Source organism: Lepisma saccharinum, chromosome 1, assembly GCF_977018435.1.
Source record: "Lepisma saccharinum chromosome 1, izLepSacc3.1, whole genome shotgun sequence".
Classification (NCBI taxonomy): Eukaryota; Metazoa; Arthropoda; class Insecta; order Zygentoma; family Lepismatidae; genus Lepisma; species Lepisma saccharinum.
In genome coordinates, this window is record NC_139229.1 from 145864180 (window position 1) to 145887263 (window position 23084).

General features: G+C 38.4%; 1 protein-coding gene across 1 annotated transcript in view; it reads right to left on the reverse strand.

Moving 5' to 3' along the window:
• LOC146002215 (uncharacterized) overlaps positions 1-23084 on the reverse strand; it is a 148388-nt gene that overhangs the window by 71777 nt on the left and 53527 nt on the right. Inside the window, exon 3 of the mRNA XM_083139935.1 lies at positions 7678-7833. Coding sequence (XP_082996061.1) covers positions 7678-7833 — 156 coding nt within the window. The remainder of the gene's footprint in view (positions 1-7677; positions 7834-23084) is intronic.

The window sequence follows — 23084 nt, forward strand, 5'->3', positions numbered from 1 at the left end:
TTTAGTCTTCCTTATTTTACAATCATATACAACGTAGAAGAAAATTAATTTGGCCATCTCTACTTCACACATCTGTACGAACATGTTATCATCATTATCAATGTAGAAATCCCCCCCTCCACCTCCACGGTTGAAAGATTGATTGATTGATTGATTTAGTTTATTTTACTTCGCGTTTTGTGCCTCTTGGCTAATTTGCGAAGATGGGGATGAGTGATGAAATGATGAAATTGATGAATGGACATTCACAAACAACCAAGCCCGACCGGGATTCGAACCCGGGACCCTTGGCGTCGCAGCGCGATGTGCTAACCACTCGGCCACAGGGTCGGGCGGTTGAAAGATTGACTCTGACGTTTGGCAAGTCTTGCTATGACTACGTAAAAATGTCACGCTTCGCCACTGGACATCATAATTTATTGTAATTGTGGTGGTGAGCTCGACCGTGCTAATAGCATTTCGAGTTCCAATAACATGATTTATTAGCATTAATTTTAAGGGTATTTGCATCACACCATGTTTTTATTGCACTAAAATCATTACTTATGATTGATTGATTGATTTGGTGTTTTAAGTCTGATTGATTTGGTGTTTTAAGTCCACTTTATGCACAGTAAGGCTAATCGGGAATGGACCTACAAAATCATTACTTATGTATTCAGTGCTTATGGCAATTTCTGTTGGATGGAATGATTCAGTTAGTTGGGTGTAATCAGCATAGGAATGTACGTTATAGTATTTGACAACTGAGAGTAGGTCTGCAATATAAATCGTAAAGAATAGGGAACCTAGGGAACCTAGATTCTTTTGGCATACCAGAGGAAATATATATATATATATACACTATCTGGCCATTCGTCACCGGACACCCCATCAGGTGGCATCATGGTGTGGTCGTGCTTCTCCTGGTATGGTCTTGGTCCTCTTGTGTTAGTGCGTGGAAACATGAATGCAGATGCATACCAAACGATCCTGGACAATTCTGCGCTACCGACATTGTGGGCACAATTCGGTAGTGGTCCTTATCTGTTTCAGCACGACAATGCCCCATGTCATACGGCAGGTGTGATCAACACGTGGTTCGAGGATATGGGTGTGCAAAAACTTGATTGGCCCGCCCAAAGTCCTGATCTCAACACGATTGAGCATCTTTGGGACGAGTTGGAGCGCCGGTTGAGAGCCAGGCCACACCGCCCAAAAAACACTAAAGAGTTGTTCGCCGCTTTGCAAGAGGAATGGAGCAGGATTCCCGTCGAAACCTATCGCAATTTGGTGGACAGTCTTCCTCAGAGGGTTGCGGCTGTACTTGCTGCGAAAGGTGGCCCCACACGATACTGACGGACGCCTGAAACCGGATTAAAGTACTCGTTCCAGGTGTCCGGTGACGAATGGCCAGATAGTGTATATATATATAAGATAATAAAGTAGGAGACAGTTTTACAGGTTGATTCCGGTTACTTAGATATGAAAAATACCACTTAATACCTTCCGTTCCCGAACGGTGGCCCTGAGTGCCATTGGAACAACAACAAACACTTAAGAGCCCGTATCACCGCTGGTGACGATACCTAAAAAATAGGTTCTTGCGTCGACCTTCTGTGCTCGAACAGTCAAGTGTGTGGCATTTAAATTTTACTGAGTTAAAGATCAAATATGAAATTTGTTATGTCGTTAAGCCTTTTTTTAAATACATTATTTATTACGTAGTTTTCCTTATCTCAATTTCGTAAAATTCACTTGCTCGCCAATTATATGTAATAACTTAAATCAACATTTTAAACAACAAGAAAGCTTCTACTGTTCTTCTACAGCAAAGAAATGAAACTGATCTTACATAATTTTCTTTAGAATGTCTGTAGTTTTTCGACGTACAGAGCAATGTATGTAAATTTTAACTTTGACTTTTCGAAGCTGGTCGCGCTAGCCGTTTCCCCCTCTGTACCGCTCGCGCCCCTCATGAAGCCCCCTCCTCTCCCGTTCCTTTTTCTTTCACAATCGGCCAGTCTTCCTCAAGTGGCAAGAAAACCGCATGCTGAGAGCTAGGAAAAGAAAAAAGAAGGCAGGGAAAGGTTTTGGGGGGAGAATCAATGGTTTGGGCGATGCTTGTAAACAGTTCTTCACTACGCGATATCCTCATACTAAATCACGATGGGGTTGTAGTGCAATGACAACAGTGAAGGACGGTGGATTTCCCCAGTATATTGTTCACAAATGGGAAGGGCTGATTGCACAGACTGAACTATACCTTTACAAAAGGTTTGCCCGCGAAAGAAAAATTGTGCCAAATTATAACTTTTTTTTTTTTGTGAGAACACGAAAGTCCATTACCAAGGGATTTTTCTTTAGGGTGAAGGTGACTTTACCCAAAGTTTTTAGGTAAATATTGTGTAAATTCTATCTGTTGGTGGATTATCATCCAGTCATGCAAATGAATGACTTTTTAGCTGTCGATCATAAATAAGTTCAATGAACGTTCATTGTAAGTTTGAGATATTCCTGAGGGTCAATGGTAAAAAATACTTGATGACCTGTTATGGAAATAGTGCTATTTTTAAAAATTTTGAACGTCCGTTCAATTTAATTTCGAATTTGACTCTCTTCATGATTTGTAAGTAGGGGGATAAAATATATTTACTTAATACTTTACTGCGTTATTTTATCACCAATTACATATATATATATTACAGTCAGAAATCACAACATAAGATAGTTCTGTGTCATCATATACAAAAATACTTTTAGGCATAGGTCTTATGTAAAATAAAATATATTAATTATTTGTTGTTTTTTTCTTTTCCAAAGACATTATTTAGTGGAATAATATGACAGACTTACTACTGATAATGACCATACAAAACACACCATAAAAATTTCATTCACTTTCAACTTTCTGTAGCCGGCCGGCCACCGTGGGGGAGTGGTTAGCACATCGCGCTACGACGCCAGGGGTCCCGGGTTCGAATTTCGGCTTGGCCACGGATGTTTGTGAGTGTCCATTCATCAATTTCATCATATCATCACTCATCCCCATCTTCGCAAATTTGCCAAAAGTGGCACAAAAAGCGAAGTAAAATAAAGCAAATCAATCAACTTTCTGGATATACGACAAATAACACTATTTCTGTCTCAGATCCTCCGATTATGGTGAGCAAGGACCTTGATAAGAGTTCAGCTGACGAAATAAAGCCCTCATTCTATCTCACTGTTTTTATTACATTGGTGGGAACAAAACAGGGTCGTGTGTGTCCCGACCCACCTAAAATCACTTTATTAGATGAATTTCAACTTCAGTGGCACCATTGTTCTCTGCTGGCGCTTTATTTTCCATATCTGTCGTTCAAAGACTAATGTACGTATAAACGTGGTTTAGTACCGCAAATTCAAAAGAACTACACATAATTTATTCATGTGCAATATATGGGCAATTTATTCTGCAGACACATACAGATAATACAACTAAAGAATGAAATATGTGGAGGTGTTAATAAGAAATTTGCTAGTGGGAGAGTCCAATTACATAGGAAGTAATTCACTACCCTTTCCTTACGGTGCTATATGCACAGGGCACTTTAACTTTACCTTTTCCCAGTGGCGGCGATTGGGTTCCAAAACCGAGGGGGGTGGGGGGACAGTATATTTCCCGTTGTAGATACTGTACGGTTTAGTATAGTGGGGGGACAAAAGTGGCGAAAAGTGGGGGCCGACTGTCCCCCTCGCCGCCACTGCCGTTACCTGTATATCTTGTATTCGTTTCTGAACCCCTGAGTAATTAAGTTTAGTTTTTAAATAAGCATATACGAACCCTATACTATGTCAATCACTGAGGACTTTCTAGAGACTTACTTGTCTCTGCCCCCACCCCCGCACTGCGGGGTCTTGCTGCTTGTAGATCCGGCAGTGCTCGTTTCTGTGTTCTTCCCCTGTTCTTGAATTCGTGTATATAAATTATTTTTGTATGAGATCCATATCTCAGTGCCAGTGAGATCCATATCTCAGTGCCAGTGATGATGATGTATTATTGTCCTGTAAACACATTTCCAAATTATCTCATGAAAACTGAAAATTCTGATTTTTTTACCATGCATTTCCGTCCGAAGTTAAAAAAAAAGAGCAAATTCTGTCGAAAAGACAACTTTGAGGTTACTAACTCGAGAATTTGTTCTGCACATTTTTCTACCACAATGTTATGAAGTCTGAATTACTAGGAATTATCACACTGCTAATTCCACTTACACATCAGCAGGTCAGTGTTCGCGCAAGACGTGTGAAGTAGAAATGGCCAAATCCAGATATATATTTTTTTTTTATACTATTCGGGAATCCGATGGAAAAATGAGAGAATCCGGATTTCGGTGGTAATCTCCCCATTTCGGAGACAATCCGGATTTCGCTACAACCATAACTTACGTAGAATTTTCAGTGAAAAATGCAGGCTCAACGAGGACTCGAACCCAAGGATGAACGGATGGAGAGAACATCGCTGACAATTATACGATTGCCAGCAGGCAGGGTTTCGGAGCTAGGTCGCGGTGGTACTAAAGGAGCCCTCCGGAGCGGAGTGATTCAGTTCTTTTTCACATGCATGCTCGGATCCGGAGAGATAGTTCGCAACTATGAATAATAGGAGTAAACAGTTAACAGAATCAAGCATATCTGGAAACTAGTAAGCCACGTGAAAACTGACATACGTGTATTTCAGGATAACTATGATAGATATGAACAAGAAACTGTATTAGCCTTATCTGCGGATGTTTGAAAAGTCCTGTAGTAAATTCACAAATTCGTCGTTCCGGTTCAATATGAGTAATATGCATTGGCTGTAAATAGTTTTAATTGTATCAAAAATGCTAAAAGTACACATTTTACTAACTACACGACTTTCCCAATGATTCCAAATGACTAACTTGGAGTGATATTCATGTGCATTAGTACTGGCCTCTGTGATGGAGTGGTTAGCACATCCGGGAGTTCGAATCCCGGCATGGATGCTCTTTGTGAGTGTCCGTTCATCAGTTTCATCATATAATTCATCCTCAGGCGGAGCACAAAGCACGACGCCTTAGGTTGCAAGACACGTTTTTATTACGTTAAGAAAAGAAAGAACATCAAAATCATCTCACTTAGGATAATTCACCAACTGCAGAAAACACACAAGAATGTCTTCCGCCTGTTCTGCATATGTGTCGCAACAGGGTGAATAGCTATGCACTACTACAAAACATCGTCATTATTTCCCTAGTTTACAGCACCATACAGGAGAGATATCCTGCTACTCGATGTTATAAACTATTCCATATATGTTGGTCATAGGCGTGCGCACGGGAAGGGGGGGGGAATTGCCCCCTAATCACGGACGTTCGCAGATTTTTCCACAAAGGGACAAGAAAGGTATTTTTTTCATGGGGCATATTACCCCAATACTAGTGCTGTCCCCTCTAAAAACACCACTTGAATTTGAAATTATCGCATTCCTGCGTCCCCATTACATAATAATTAATGTAAATTACTATGACTGAAATCTAATTATACTTGTGAAATATATACTTTTAGGTTGACCTTCGTTTTCAAGGTGTGGTCATCCTTGCCCCCCTTCCAGACGTTCCATGCCCCTATATTATTATACTTTCACCTAGAAATTTAGTGGAGAGCAATATTGTAGCTGTTATTAAACAATATTATACTCTAAAAGGAAATGGCGCAACCACAATGGGACAGGGGGGCATTGCTTATGCCTTTTTCCAACCTTGGACGGAAATCATTGAATTAAAAGAAAGCAAGACTAGCAGAATCTATTAGTAGCAGGACAAAAGGATACTCAAGACGGAATTAGTTTTCACGTCCATCTTGCATTATTTCTTCGACGGTCAGGATCACTTGCAGGGGGTTACAGAGGGACAATTGTCCCCTCGACTTTAAATTTTATACAAATAAAAATACATTTCGTAAAATTTTCTTTCTCGCTTCGCTCGGGGTACCTGCTTTTCTTGCAGTCTTGTCAACTTCCGAGCCATAGCTAGGAAGTAGCGGGAGTTGGCCCTGGGCGCCGAACAATCTGATTGAGAAAAATTGTAAAAGAGAATGCCATGCCGTCCCATGAATTTTTTTGCGCCCTATTAAATCAGTACTGTTTTCAACTTTCAAAAATTTGGATCGAAAAATTTTCTTGCTCGCTTCGCTCGCAGTTTCTTTTCTCCAATACATTGTAAATTACCAGAAAGAAAGTAAGAACGAATAAGTAATTCAGACAGTTGCTGCTATAACAGTTTGGTTTGGAGGAAAACGAGCGCTCACATTTCAGAGACAATCTATATAATTTTTGCTGTTGGTTTGTTAAGGGGCGGATGAATAGATTACGTAATGTATTTAAATAATATGTTAATACCTAGGTATATATATATAATATACACACTCGCGCGCGCGAACACACACACACATATATATATATATCACATCAATGCAAAAAACTAAAACAGTGAGATAAAATGAGGTTTTTCTTTGCCGATCTGACTTAATTTTCAAGGTTTTTGCTCCCCCCCCCCCTTATCAGAGGGTCTGTGCACGCCTATGATGTTGGTACCTTCTTCTAATAATAAAAACAAGTTAAAATAACAGTAATATTAAATTAATAATATTAAAATATTAATTAATATTGTTATCACATGAATGGGAAAAGATGGCATAAGAATAGGAATATAATTGCACGTATTCTTTATCTAGCTCATGAATAGTTAAGATCGCTTCAATTTGTATAAAAACAACTGACCTGGCAAGGTGATTGTGAAATAGATAAGGAATTGAATATATATTGAATAACGAAAAAGGATGTTAGATCCATTTGACGAAAAGTAAAGTTCTTAATTTAATATTTAAGCATATTACTTAGGTAGTGGTGTGTATAAATCTTCTTTGATACAGTCATCCAAAGTTGTATGACCCCAATGTAATCCTTCCCTTACAATAAGTTTGACGGAAATACACCTCTCTCGATTATACGACAGATGCTAATCAAAACAAGCATATTTACATAATTTAATTTTAGTACTTCGTAAGTCTCTCGCTGAAGATTCGGACTCCCTGGACACCCCGCCTCCCCTAAATAGTCCTTGGCTCTATTACATGTAAGTTGTATTGCGATGTTCGTCAATGTGTGTTTTTCTTCTTTCAGACACTCGGAAAAAGTGTTCTGTCACAGAAACCCTCTCGGCTCGGAGTTATAAACGTGAGGGCTCAAAAGAAAGGTCTTTTATGGTCAGAGCCTGACCTTCCAGGCGAAGGGGGGGGGGGTGAGTAGCGGACAGGGAACCTTGTCTTCTGTTTCTTTCGACAAAGCAACCTTCCCACCAGTAAAGCCTCAAACGGTCTACCATGCAATGGATTTGCGTTCGAAGGGGGAAATGGAATCAATATTGGTGAGACTAGGAAGAAAATTTGACATCTGTCCGGTGCTTTTTTCGAGTGACGCTGATACGGGCTCTTAAGAACCGTCGGGCGAGTCGGCAGAGACAGACAGTCAGTGTGAAAAATAGTTTTCATTAACGTTGCTTGATTTCATGTACAATTTACAGTTCTTTTATGTCTCTTCAATAAATCGACATATCATCACTACATATATACACTACATCTTACATGCTATAATTATTACTTAATTCCAAAGGAAAATTATTTAGCGGAACTTACTTCTGCTGAAGCATGAGCATTGAAGTCTATGCACGATTCTTCGCCAAGGGCAACGGAGGGCACAGTAGAGACAGACTCTTCCGCTTCACAAAATTCCTCTTGTTCTTCTTTTATCTCGTCTTCAATCGCATCTTTCGACAGTGGCTTCTCCGTACCCTGGAAAGAAAAAACAACACACATGGTAAGAATAGAAATATAAATGTTGGAATAATTGATTGTATTCTGATGACACAATCCTGCCTAGTAATGAACTTACCAATCAGAACATTTATTTATTTCATTTATTAGGATAGCAGGGTTATAATCAACAATTACATATGATATGCACAGAATCAAATATAAATACAACCCATAAAAGAGTGTACACTACACACAGAGATTTAAACTCTAGAAGAGAGCCCAGCCGGCGGCCTTACAACATTTTTGAACCTATAACTTGTTGATAATGACATGATAAAGTACGAATATGTACAATGTTTCGAGATTTCAACACAACGTCCTTATGGTTTTTTACAAGTTTGTTGTTGCAGTTATTGGCTGTTATTTGCCTTCAACATCATGTAGAGAGACTGTAAAAAAGTAAAGTGTTCCCCTGTGCTTAGCACCACGCCATGAAGGCGTATAGGGGGTGTGGGGGTAACGCCCCACACTTTCTTGGTAAATAGACTGTGTTTTGACCATTTAGGACGTGACTGTTTTTTTTTTGTTTGAAACAGCCAATGCCTGGAGTCACGTCAGTCCAAAGTAGGTCAGTCACCGTGGTAGGTTACTCTACTCTAATGTAGTGTTTCTCAACCGCCGAGCTGCGAGTAGGTACCAGGTACTTTTATCAATTATACTGGGCCGCGAGAGATTATTATGAAAGTGGTTGGCAAATAACATTATCTTAATTTCATATTTGAGTTCTGTTTCCACTTTATGCACAAATTGACTAATCAAGACTGGACCTACAGTTTAGTGGGATCCGCACCACGATGTGTCTCCACCACGTATCGAGCCCGGGATCACTTGATTACAAGGCGACGGCGTTACCGCTACGCCATCCATATTCTTATATTTGTCAAGAAGCCTAGACGTAATTGAACTATTACTCTTTATGATTATGCCAGATTTCATTTATCAATATTTAAGTTCAAGGGTTGTACGTGTTAATTCACGTACAAAATTTTAATTACTGGAAAGGTATTTACGAGGGGGGGGGGGATGGGGTCGGGCCATCGGCTTTTTACATAATATTTTGCCAGGCCGCGGTCTTACGAAGGTTGAGAACCACTGCTTTAGTGTTTAGGTCTTTGGTCTTTGCTTTATCCAGGCTGGAAAGGAAAGCGAAAAGTCTGGCGTATACGTACAGTTAGAGCCTGGCGCACATGATTTCTTCATTTATTCATGGACAACATGCCTCTCCCGAGTTTAGCTTTCACAAATTTTACATGATTTACATTACCAATGTCTCTTACGATTATTCTGATGACTAATAAACTGATTAGTACAATTGTATCGGTATCAGCACCCGATGACGACATCACGCGAACTGAGCAGAGAAACAAGTGCCGCTTCGGTGTGAAACTCTCATGTCGTCTGTCGCTTCGATGTGAAATCTCCCTTTAGAGTATCGAGGGACTGGGTATCACAGACTTTTAGATGCAGCACCAATCACTTGGATACGTGACATTCGGAAGACAGCTTACGCATTGCTCATGCTGTTAATATAGACCATTTCGTGGAATTTGACTACGATAGTTCAACAGCTTTCATCGCAAGTGGTTCTCGGTTGTAGTGAAATTAGGAAAATGCAAAGTTTCGTTGCAATAAAATTAAAATAAATTTAAATGCTTACTATTTCATTACTTATGTAGATAGTAGTCTACTTTTAAATGCCTTGCAGCATAATATTTTGTTTATTCCATGAACGTAGATTACCCATTAACATTATAGCATATTTTCTTCATTGTAAAGAAAAATGTGTTATACAATACATTTGCCATCATCTACAATACGTGTTTATTCGTTTTACAAAAGTGACACTCGACATCAAGACAATTCTATTTCTTTTGGATAAGGTTATGTGGGGAAATCTATTTCCCACGGAGAATGCCCGTGACGATTTTAATGGATAATTGATTGAATTGTTGTTTTAAGTCCACTTTATGCACAGAAAGGCTAATCGGGACTGGATCTACAGTTTAAAGCGAGATCCGAACCACTGTGCCATGTGCCTCTACCGGGAATCAAACCCAGGACCCCTTGATTACAAGGCGACGACGTTACCACTACGAGAGGCCCTCGTCATGGATAAAAGGTTAAAAATGTTATCCCAAGTTGACGCACCCAAGTGGACAAACGGAACTCTGCCTATGTGAATGAGCTATTTATTCTGATGACACATAGAGACAACATAGCTAACTTCCACAATATACGCCGAAGTGTTAAGAAGAAGAAATGTGCTAGAGAACGAAGTGGGATAGTCAAATGACATAGGAAATAATGCATCTCCTCAGTAGTAGCTTGGAACCTTCATCTCCTTGAAAAAATAAATTTCTTTAAAAGTATAGTATTGTTCAATAACAGCGATAAGATTCCTCTACAATAAATTCCTAGTTGGAAGTACTAGGGAGGGGGACGACTCCCCCATGCCACGTCTATTACGTTACCACTACGCCATCGGGAGGCCATATTGCATTCAGTTCTTTCTCAGGGAACAGTGTAATGATTTTTAGATGCATGTATGTATATACTTGTTGTGTCCTTCTGTATGTAAATTCAGACAAAATCTTTATTGCACACAGCCAACGATCCTCTAACACCACCCAAAATTTTATCAACACCTCCCTAGAGGCCCAGCTTTGGTCATTTGGTACTAAATTAACCACTAAACCCCCCACCCCCCAAACACGAATGTACACCCCCAGTGTACAATTCTCTGTGCTGCAGACAGGAAATGATCGTCCTTTGGATATTAATATCTCTGAATAAAGAGAGGCAATGTTTTATTCAGAGATATTCAATATTTCAAGCAATAGAAAAAGTCGGTGCAACAATGAAGCAGTGTTGCATGGCTACATGCACAGGATAAAATAATATATTTCTCGGGAGCTGGTAGCACCGATACAAGGAATGAACAAGCAAGAAATTATGAAGAAAAGTTTTTTGTCTTATGTCCATGGTCCGGAATGAGCTTGATCATGGAACTGCTAAATTTTGACCACCAGAATGCGCCTAAAGTAAATTCGTCTTTGAACTGAAGAATCAGAAAATTGCAGGGATATTTGAGAAGATAGGCTCCGTGGAGAAGTATGCCTGACAGAGGCGCAACCACGATTTTTTGTCTGGGGGGGGCAAGTACCAGGAAAAACGTACCAATAACAACAATAATTACATTATTATTATTACTAGTGGTAGTAGTAGAAATAGTAGTATTATCAAACGATTTGAAATATTCTTTCAACACCGGCAATTTTATATTATCTAATAATGGAAAACAAGCACACAAACTGTATTTTTGAATGGCAGGAAAATGATAAATGCTTTCCGTAGATAATATTTTTTGTACATATAACATGTATAACTTTTTATGACTTACACATATGCAACATGAAGCAACATAAAATAAGAAAATATTTATGCTTTATGCAACATGCTAACATTAATCGTGTAGGCTACGTATTGAAAGTTTATTCAATACATAGGGGAAGATGTGGGAATGGCGCTCAGCGGGCAATGACGCTCACCCCTCTGTAGTCGTTACGGAGGGTGTTATTGAAGAGTAACCTGTGCTGACATCTAGAACCCAGTACTACGAGGCACCAAAGAAAAGGCGGCACATGTGGAGTTGACTTTTAAGAAGCAGGGCGCGAAAAACGAATTCGTCATATTTTCTTATAAAATTGGGAAGGAAATAAGTGCAAGGTAAGTAGACGGAACGTTTAAGCTAGTCTTGAAAATTTTACAGATATAATAATAGTATCTCCTGTTTATTTCTTAATTATTATAAAGTAAACATTTGAGGTTCTCATGAGACGAGAAACAAATAACATAATATGGCGCCTATCGGGTAATGACGCTCACGCTGTTTGTGATGGGAACATGAAGGGTGCAAACACGTTTCTCATAATAAGCGTCCCATGTGTGCATTTTTGTGCAAAATTGTGCTCAATTTAATTTGTATCTGCATATTAATAAATATAAGTACTTAAAGATATAGTTTCTGCATAGTACAAAAATGGTATTGGTTTACTGTTAGGATGATTACTGAGTGCCATTACCCTACCAATAGGGCAATTGGTAGGGTAATGTAAACGACAGGGAGCAAAGTAATACGCAGAGATGTACTACAAACATTGCTTTTTCAGGCCCACATTTTATTTTTGTTTCACTGCGTACAGTTTTTGAGATTTTTAAAATCTCCCTTAGGTGGTCGCAATTCCCCCACTTTCCCCTATATACAGCACATAATATTTAAACACATTATATTACAGGAAACAATTACATTGCGAGCGAAGCGGGCAAGAAAATTTTTAGATACAATTTTTTGCAATTTGAAACAATATTGATTTAATAGGGCACAAATAATTTCACTGGACGCCATGGCATTCTCCCTTATACAACTTTTTTCATTTAGACCGCTCGGCATCCATGGCCGACTCCCCCTGTCCCCTAGCTAAGGCTCTGAACTTGAGGAAACCGAGAAAAGTAGCCATTGGGAGCGAAGCGAGCAAGAATATTTTACGAAATGTATCTTAATTTGCACAAAATTTGAAATCAGAGGGAGCAATTTCTCCTCTGCGCCCCCTTGCAGATACCCTTGGCCGTCTATGTTTGCACCTCCCTTTGCCCTTAATAGGGCGGAAATAATATCACGGGGTGCCAAGACATTCTCTCTTTAACAACGTTTTTTCATTTAGATCATTCGGCGCTCATGGCCGACTCGAATCGCCACCTAGCTACGGCCCTGAACTTGTCGAAACTGAGAAAAGCAGGGCTTGCGAGTGAAGAGAGCAAGGAAATTTTACAAAATGTACCTTTCTTTGCATAAAATTTGAAATCGAAGGGGGCAATTCTCCTCTGTGCCCCCTGTGGTTGCGCCACTGATGCCTGAAAAGTATTGTTGATTATAAGTTTGGAAATTTTAATTTCAAGAATTTATTTTCAAAATCTTTATTTTTGTACTGTCAATTCCACATTATGTATTTGTGTGCTAGCGCATAGTAATTACACTAGGCATAGCCGGAACATAGTAAAGCCAGGAGAAAAAACTGCATCTACGGCAGAAAACCATGAATAAAAGAATATATATTATTTGATGTGAATTATTTTGATAGTGTGCCCTACTTTTTGCTTATAACGGTCTGGTAACCCTAGTTTCAGCTCGTTCCGATCGGTGGCAACACTGACGGAAATACCTCCACTTGGACTGCTACAGGAATTCTTACGTAGCCTATGTAATAATTTACATGTTTCCCCTTTCTTCTTCCTTATTTAACATACCTACATCATGGTCACATCCACAAAAATATTCAGGGCTACCAGGTTTTCAAGATCAAACTACGGGACAAAATCGCAATCACAAATTGAAAATAAGGGACAAAAGTTCAAACCCCCAGTGCATAGCGTTGATAAACTTTTCTACTAACCTTTTCATTTTCAAAAAAGTTATTTCTTACGAAGAAAGTACTAACAACTGTTCAGATAAAAAAAAGGTACTTCGTTATTCTTGTGCTTCGTTCCTCGAACATGCTGCATTACATCACTGCGGCCGCCATGTGCTATTGAAAATTATTTGTTGCAATATTTGCATCCTGCTTTATGTTTATCACCACTATCCTTCAACCAGGAGTGAAAATCATCTTCCTCCAACTATGACTTGCGTAATATACACAGTCGTTTGATCGTCTTTGTATCGGAAAAGACTACTTTACGTTTACCATTCATCTTGAACTTGAAACACTGAAGAAAACTTACAAGAGCACCCACACTCCCTGGGAAGGAACTATATAGAAAGAGTGCAAGGGAGATAGCATTCACATACGGTCGGGGAAGCGGAACTGGAATTAATATTTGCCTGACAACGCACCGCCGCCGGTGAAATTAAAGTTGATGGTCTACCAAGCGCGGCTCGTGCATTATTTACCTGGTGGTTCACTGAAGTCATGTGACACATAGGCTATTCAGTTTCCGCAAATAGATTTCCTTCGCCTAACAAAAGGATGGGGGGGAGGGCTTAAAAGATTTGTCCAGAATGTTTTCATCTAGGAGTATAAGGTTTCATAGTAGGGGTGTGCGAAAAATTAGTGCTGAAACTACAATAAATTGTGCCTTTATGAAAAATGTGGGGTTTTGTTGGAAAGTCATGGGGGTCCTCAGGTAGGGGAAAGGAAGATATTTTTTCCAGAAGGGGAAAAAAACACTCCATCAGTCTGAAGTTACTGAACGCTTTTATAATAATTACCATAAATTACTGTGACTGAAATTCAATTATATGCGTGTAATATATAATTTTTGGTTGACATTCAAATTACTTGGGGGACGGCCCCCTTTTCCTCTTCCAGACGTCCATGACGACCAATCAGAACTGACCGTACATGTATTAAAGGGAAATGGCAACTAATGGCATGTGAATACTAGAAATCGAACCTTAGACCCTTTCATTGATACGCGACAGCTTTGTTCAAATTTGGGGCTGGGCGACCAGCACACGCTTTCTTTCAGCGGACAAGGAAGTTTGTTTACGTTATGTGCATTTCTAGCGGTCATTTCTTACCTGCGCGTACAGCAACGCCTACACTGCATCAAATGACATAACATAGTTAAAGTCCATCCTTCGCTTCACTCACAGCATCATTTAATACTTTCCAACAAGTATCCAAGCACTTCAAAACTAACAAACTTGAGACATTGACAGGAGATGAATCGTTCGCGAACGAACGAATCTTTCCAACGAACGACTGATTCGGTTCACTGATCTGCTTCGAAACTCGCGAACGAATACAGAAACCAATCCGCGCTCGGATACGAAATACTGAAAGACGCCTCCAGCGCTCGGGGGAAACAGTTGTCCCTTTGTTCACACTCCCCGCCCGCCATACAAAACAAAATTCCAGCGTGACGCCTATCACAGCAAGTCACGTGAGACCCGAACCAACCCTCCCTCCCTCCCTCCGCTTCACTGGCACAGGTTTCCACTAACGTGGTCTTCAAAGGACCCTCGTCAGAGAAAAAAGCGGAAGTGGCTAGAACCAGCAAGGGGCAAGACGGGCATTTGTCACCCCCCCCCCCCCCGAAAAAAGATAGTGCTGTTCATTTGGTTCACTGTGCTTTTTACCTTGGAAAGTAAAATAAATATAAATGTTATTTTTTCCCTTCCTAAATAATTCGAAATAAAGCATCGGCACAAGTACGGGTACATATTCCTTGTTCCCCTGGAAAAGAATTTTGATTTATCCCCCTCTGGGGAAAAAAAGTCTGGACACGCGCATAGTTAGAATTATGTCGTTCATCAGAAAGAAAAGAAAATGCGAAAGGTGTTTCGATCTAGGGATGTTCCGATTGATTGATTGAGTTGGTGTTTTAAGTCCACTTTATGCACAGTAGGGCTAATCGGGACTGGACCTGCAGTTTAAAGTGGGATCCGAACCACTATGTGCATCCACCGGGTATCGAACCCGGGGGCCCTTGTTAGCAAGACGACGACCATTCCACTGCGCCATCGGGGAGGCCACACATAGGTTCGGATATCGCTTTAAACTGTACATCCAGACTCACAACAAACTTTGACAATTTTTTTGATAAGGAAAGATCTCGAAATACAAAAATTTAAAACAAGAAAACAAACTGAAAACATGTACATTAAAGAGCATGGATTCTTTGTTATATTCAAATACGTCGCACAGTAAAGCAACTTCGATTTCGTCGAAATCGTCGACATGCCACTGAAGGTCTGGGTTCGAAAACTTACTTGGGCATCGTTATTGCATGCCTTATGAGAGTCTCTTCATCATTTACAGTAATCATTATTCGCCTTCGTCGTAGCAATTAGCCAAAAATGGCAGAAAAGACACACAAAATAAGGAAAATAATTCAAAATTAAGACTCTCGAATATTTAAGTTTCGATCTCGATTTTACATTCCCCGATTAAGTTCTTGACCTCGTCTTAACAAGTCTCGATGATACTTATCTCTTCTTTACGGACTGCATATTTATTTTTTTCTTACGCTTATCCATAAAGGAAAGACACACCCACATACAGAGGGGAGGGAGTTACAAACGTCGGCAGTTACAAGGGAGTCATCACTTAGTCTATTTTGCACCCGTCACATGATACGGGGTCCAACATACCTAATAAGTAGAGCCCGGAAGTTCAGGCATTTATTTTCGTTAAAATAGGCAGGCAAAAAGGCATTTATAATGTGGAAAATAGGCACTAACAATGAAAAAAGGCAAAATAAACCGAAAAAAGGCACATTTGGAAGTCGCTTACTTTTATCTATAATTTCTGGCAACATGTTAAAATCTACATTGAGAAGAGCATTTCAATTTTCTCCGTCTTGATTGCACATAACTACAAGGTGTTTTTTTAAGTTCTCAACGTTCATTGATATTCGTCTGTCAGGGAGAATGTTTTTTTCATAATAGAAAATGATCTTTGTACTTCGACAGAAGTTATTGGAGCTTACATAAAACAAGCTAATGTAGCTGGACTCATTTTGGTAACAGCATTTTCATCTTTTAGAATATCACAAATTGTTTTCAATTGTTTCAAGTTATCATTTGCACTCACTACCAGTTTGCACTTTTTCGCAACAGTTGACCTCTTTTCTCCTGGCACTTCCATCATCAGCTGCATAGATTCCTCGTAGATTTTCATGGATGCTATAATTGTAATTGTCTCTGGCAATGCACCATAATATGCAAAAATAAACTTGAATATCACAGGAGTTTTTTCACTTCACGAATTGAAGCCGCTTCATTTTCTGGAAGAGCATCTATCACCTCACTGATTTTTTCAAGGTTGTTAGCATAATATATATCAGCTGATATCCAGGTTCCCCATCTGGTCAAGACTGGTTGCGGAGGTAAACTAAGCTCAGATGCAACTTCCTTAAATTTTCGGGTTCGAGCATTACCTTCTCAATCTGAGAGCCTCATGGCTTGCTCCGGTCACGTGACTAATCGTCATCAACTGGAGGCGAGATAGCCGCCATGTCTGATTTGCTTCTTCGGAATCAATGATGGACCTTTTTAGTGAATATGGAATTGTAATGCAAATTTAGGAACTGTAATCGAGTTTACATGACTTGTAAATATGCTTAAATGTGCAAGAGGTATGGTGTATAAGTGTTGTGTGCTCAATTACAGAGGCAATTATGATGAAAAAGTAACGTTCACATTTCTTCAAGATGTTGCTGAAAATGAGAAATGTTTAGGGAAATTCCATGTGATTCGGTCCCTACGAAAAGATACAAGTTAAGTAACATAGGTTTTATACTCATAAATAAATAAGAGTTATAGTTTATGACGTAAACATTTCATGTGTACGGAATAGGCATCTAATATACTCTTAAATGTGGTCATGTCAACATTTGTTGTTATTAGAAATATCAAATAATTTACCCTGAATTACAAACGTTTAAAATATTACGTTCGTGTCTACTAAAGCAATTTGTTAGTGAAAATTTTATGCAAGCATTCGATAAAATTTTCATATTATTTACACAAATTTTCAGTTTCAAAATGTTTTTAATGAAAGAAAGCTATACAACGGTGTAAAATTGATACATGTGTACATTTACATTCTTATTTTATCCCGCTTTATGGTTCTTTATGCTAATCGGAAGATATGTTGTATATTCAAATACAAGGGCGCGATGTATAACAAGAACTTCGATGAGATATTCGTGTGAAAAACTATCCAAGAATATATTGCTTATGTTTCAAATACAAATGTTTTCACACAGAAAGCATTTTGTTACCTAGCTATGTTAATATGAACTACAAATGCATTAAATTTTATAATACTGTTTCATATGAACTGCTTTTTATTTTTTGTCTTTGTGAAGCTTCAATGTTCGTAACTTTGATTAGTAAATCAGTGATAATGTTTATTGTTTCATAATTTATTAACATTCTTCACGATGTTATTAACAGAATGTAAAAACAGCGTAAGGAAATATTCCAAATGTTTATATCCCAAGTGAACGCTAAGGTCGAAATATTAATCTGTTTTTTTTTCAATGAAACTCTTAAGTTATTGTCACAGATCTTACTAACGACAATGAAAAGATTCAATTTGTATATTATCTCTCGTTCAATAAAGTCAATAGGATCGAAATTACAATATGACAAATGATTTAGGTTTAGTCTTTACAGAAATGTAACATTGCCCTTGTACCAATTTGTTTCGCTTTTGCTGCAAGAATATAGAAATTAAGCTTTTGTATTGAGATTGTATAGCTAAGCAGAATATCTGCTTTATCTGGATGATTAATTTTGGGTATTCTAGAGTTAAATACAATTTAATTAATTAGGTAACTTGGAAAGTTTACGGTCAACCTAACACGGCTTTTTTTTATGTAATCAATTGATTTTACATACAAAAGTTCATACAAAAGCAGTTACGAGTTTTACTGTAGCTGACAAATATTCCCGATAATATTTTTCAAAGATATACAATGTTTAAATTTTTCCGCCAGGAAGTTTCTAACGGTTATCAACTCTTTCTTTGTGCTATGGTAGGAATTTTTGTGGTGGCCTGAATGAAAATTTTGGTGTAAATATTCAATATTATACATTTTTCTTCTATATTCGTCGGGAGGGTAAATGTCAAAATTTAACTTCATAAAAGAAAGAAATATACCTTAATTCTCTACGGTAAAATTACGGCAAGGGGTTTACAGCGTTAAGACGATCGCCTCCAGATGATGACGTCTTGACTGAGCGCTGTGGCCTGAAGCTCAAGATGGTCTTGGTTCGAGAGGGAGATTTCAGAAATATCTTCTTTGTGTTCGAAATCAACCTGTCCACTTCAGCAGTCAATCATGCACAAGGATATGTTAATCGAAAGGCAATATCCTAACTGAGCATGAAATACATTTTTCTCACACTTTTCTCCTTCAGCAATATTAAAACATGCATGAGTTCAATATTACTTAAATAAGGCGAAAATTATTCACATAATAAACGGAAGAAAAATAAATGCCAACAACGTTTTTTGGGAGAAAAATAATTTATATACACATTTTTTTAAAAAAAAATGGTCAAATTTCATTGAAAAAGGCAAAAAAAGGCATTATAATTAAACATAGGCAGTGGGGTCCCAAATAGGCAAAATAGGCAAAATGAAAAGGCTTCTAAAACATTCGAAACAACATAAGAAACGTATATCCGGGAAAATTTTATCAATATATGCAGTAGATAAAAAGAGTCATTTTGCCAAACTTCCGGGCTCTACTAATAAGTAATAATACAACTGTAATGTCGTATAACTAAAATCTTAAGATATTCTGGCTTCAGTTAAAAGCTGAGGCTGTAGAGGGGCACTCAGTAGAAACAAGGGTGAAACACAGAACAACACACACACTACGATAATTATATATTATCCCGTAGGTCCCGACGCCAGAGCCTCGTTAGCTTGCAAAATACAGTCCAGGCTGTACTACGTGGAAGTGAGGTTGGAAATTGAATGCACTACGTGGAAGGGTCACCGCTTACGTCCCATGCAACAGATGAATTCCAAGGACAAATAAGAATGTTATGAAAAATAACTATAAAATAAAGAAGAAGGTGTAAAACAAATCTTTGCAGAGAAAATAAGTTTCTTTTTAGTGGTTTATATCCACTCCTATTTCACACATCCTGAAATATATGACAGCTGGTATACATTTCTGAGGCATTGTTCTCATGTCATAGGAGGAGAAAAGTGCATTTTCAATGTTACAGTTTCTTTTTTCGGACAGAAGTTGCCATTATTTAAAAGTTTGTTGTATTACAAGCTCATGATAACGGTCACTTGCAGGGATATTTACAGTAAGTTCTACTAGATGAATAAATTAAACTATATTTTTCATATCCGGAAAATAATATAACATTTGAAATTATATTATTTTGTGCAAGTTCTTTCTATGAAGAATTCGTAATTATTGACACATTGTCAAAATGTTGCTTTTTAAACATGTCAGTTACTTATAAAAATTAGAATAGAGAAAGATATTTTCTAGCTATTCCCTACTTTACCATGGATATTTCAGAGTTCGAATCTCGGTCTGGGTATCCTTTCATCAATTTACTCTAACCATTACTCATCCTCATCGTCTAGATTAGACAGAAGTGGAAGGCGAGATACACTAGATAACATAAATGGCAATAAATATAATATAATATAATATAGAATATATAAAGCTGAATATACGTAACTTCTGAATGTCTTCACAGCCTGACTTCGGTTTGGTGTGTGTGTAGGGAAGGTGTACAATTAATCTTTTAGCCCGACCCCCGTGACCGGCCCCCTCTGATTGGCTTAAACCAACCACGAAATAGAAGTGCATCCTCGACTCCAATCAGGGGATCCACCTTCTTATGGTAAAAGCAAAGGTGCGAAGTAGAGGCCGGGCGGATCTGGGACTGGCGCCCCAGGGGGTGGGTAACCGCCCTTGGGAGATTTTAAAGTGGTGTCGACGACTATTCTGTGTTCTCCCGAGGTGTTTTAAAGTGTTGGGCAGGAAGCCATATTGAGTTATTTGAATTCTTAATTGTCGTTGTGGTTATCAAATGTGGAGTCAAACGTGAAGTCCTGTGCTGTGTCGAAGTTGTCCTTTGTAACTTCTTGCAGAAATACGACCTAACGAATGTACAATATGCCTAACAAGTTACCATCTAGCAGGAATCAGGTGGAGTAGTAGGTGGTTGCAACTGCAACGGATTTATGAAATGCTAACGGTGGGTTTAGAAGAGGTTAGAGCGTCAAGAGCAAGATCTTGTGTTATGTGTTATTGGTGTAAAATGTTAAGGATAGGATGAACTCCGATAAAAGCAAAAGAATTAGAACAAATTCTGAAAGATCCAGACTAGAAAACCCATTAAGAAAGAGAGGAATGGGTGACACGGAAGAAGATGCAGGTGAAAACTTGAGGACAAACGATGATGAAGAATCCGAAGGTGAGAGGAAAGTGGGAACGTTTAGATTTTACATAAATGAAATACAAGCTGGAATTGCTCGAGAGAAAGTCTCTGCTACGACAAAGACATTATTGATAGAGTTGGTAGGGAAGATAGCAGCAGCATATGAAGATCTTAATACTGAGAACCAAATGCTCCACGCTGCGAATGAAGAACTGAGAAGTATTTCAGTGTATCTAAAAGAGGAAGTTAGAGCAATAAGAGAATCTAAGCATGATAGTCTAAATAATGCAAATAATACATATGCGGATAAGTTAAAACAAGTATCAGTTGAAGTTCCTAAACCATCAAGACAAACAAAACCAACTCTGTCAAATCAGGGGGGAAAGACCCTAAAGAAATACAGAAGATAATTACTGAAAATGTCAATTAAACAAATGACAAAATCAGAATAACTAATATGAGGACAACAGAGAAGTTACTCATTGTAGAATTTGCAACAAATGAGGAGTTACAAACAATAAAGAATAACCCAATCTTGCAATCTAAGGGGTTATTAATGGAAACCACAAAAAAGAAAAATCCTCAAATAATGTTATATGACGTGCCAAAGGCATACAAAGATGAAGACCTTAAGGAAGACATCTATCAATTAAATTTAGATGATGTAATGACAAAAGAAGAAATGGAAAATAACCTTAAGATTGCCTTTAAAACGGGAAGGCGGAACGACTCAACAATGAATGTCGTATTGGAAACAACCCCTACAATGAGGAACATCCTGACTAAGAAAGAAAAACTCTATCTACCATTCAAAGTAATAAGGCTTAAAGACTATATAGCGCTTCCTAGATGCGTGTAATGACCTCGGCCACGTCAGTAAGCATTGCAGAAACGAAACCACCTGCAGGAAATGTGGAGAATTGCATAATGACCAGGATTGTAACTTGGGTAATATTAAAATATGTATACCATGTAAATTTCGCAAGAGAAACTGCATTAAAAATGTATGTCCAACTTATCAAGATCTAATGGACAGGGCAATATCTAAAATAAATTATGGATAACACAAGAAAGACAATTACAAGAAATTCAAATCATATAAGAGTAATACAACATAATGCCCAAGGTGCCAAGCTGGCAATGCAAGAGATTATACATTACGTTACAAACAATAACATCGATATTGCGATGATCCAGGAACCCTACCATATCAAAGGGAAGATTGTTGGACTTCCTGTATCTACTAAGTGCTTCGCTTACTCCAAGACACCAAAAGCTGTTACTTTAGTAACAAATGAGGATATCCAAATTACCTGGAGAAAATCCTGCTCAACATCGCACTGTGTGGTGATAAATGCTGAGATGGGCGGTAAAATCTGGACTCTAGTAAATATTTACTGTCAGTTTAAAGACAGAATATCGCCATATATACAAATGATGGAGAGAGCAATTAGGCACCAAAGTGGTTCACATTCACATGTCCTGATAAGTGCAGATGCCAATGCCAAATCTCCATTATGGTATAGCGAGGAACTTGATAACAGAGGCAAGGAAATGGAAGACCTTATTGCAAGCAACAACCTTCATATTGCAAATAGAAAATCCCCAATACCAACATTTTGTAATAATAATGGTGGTAAATCGAACATAGATATTACTTTAGTGGATTACGAAGGCCGGCAGTTCATTCATAACTGGTGGGTTAAAGATCTGACGACCAGTGACCACAATGTAATTGGATGGAACATAGCCTGTGTCAAGGATGGTACATGGATGACTCCAAAATACAATATAAAAAGAAAATGGAGTAGGAAAGAGCAAGACGAACTAAGATATAAGGTCAGGAAAGGTTTTGAGAGTAACCCAGTTGTAATAAACCAAAGGTTACAAGATAATGTCATGACAATAACATCAACATTGACAACAGCAGTTAACCAATTTTCAAGGCAGAGCACAGCAGAGAAAAAACAAGTGTGGCCTATATATATCTTGAGAAGAAGAACGATCACAAGGAAATTGCGCAAGAACTACCAGAGAGCAATTGATCCTAGAATAAAACAAACCTATTTGGAAAAATATAGGAAATCCAAATGGATTTATCAAGACCTGTTGAAACAACACAAAATTAAACAATGGGCAAGATTACTAAAGAATCAGATCGTTAAAGATCCATGGAGTATCGCGTATAAAGTAGTAACTGGGAAACTAAGACAGGGACAACCTTAAAACGTCAAGATAATACGTACACAAACTCATGGATGGATACTCTGCTGTACTTGATGGAAAGGTTGCTACC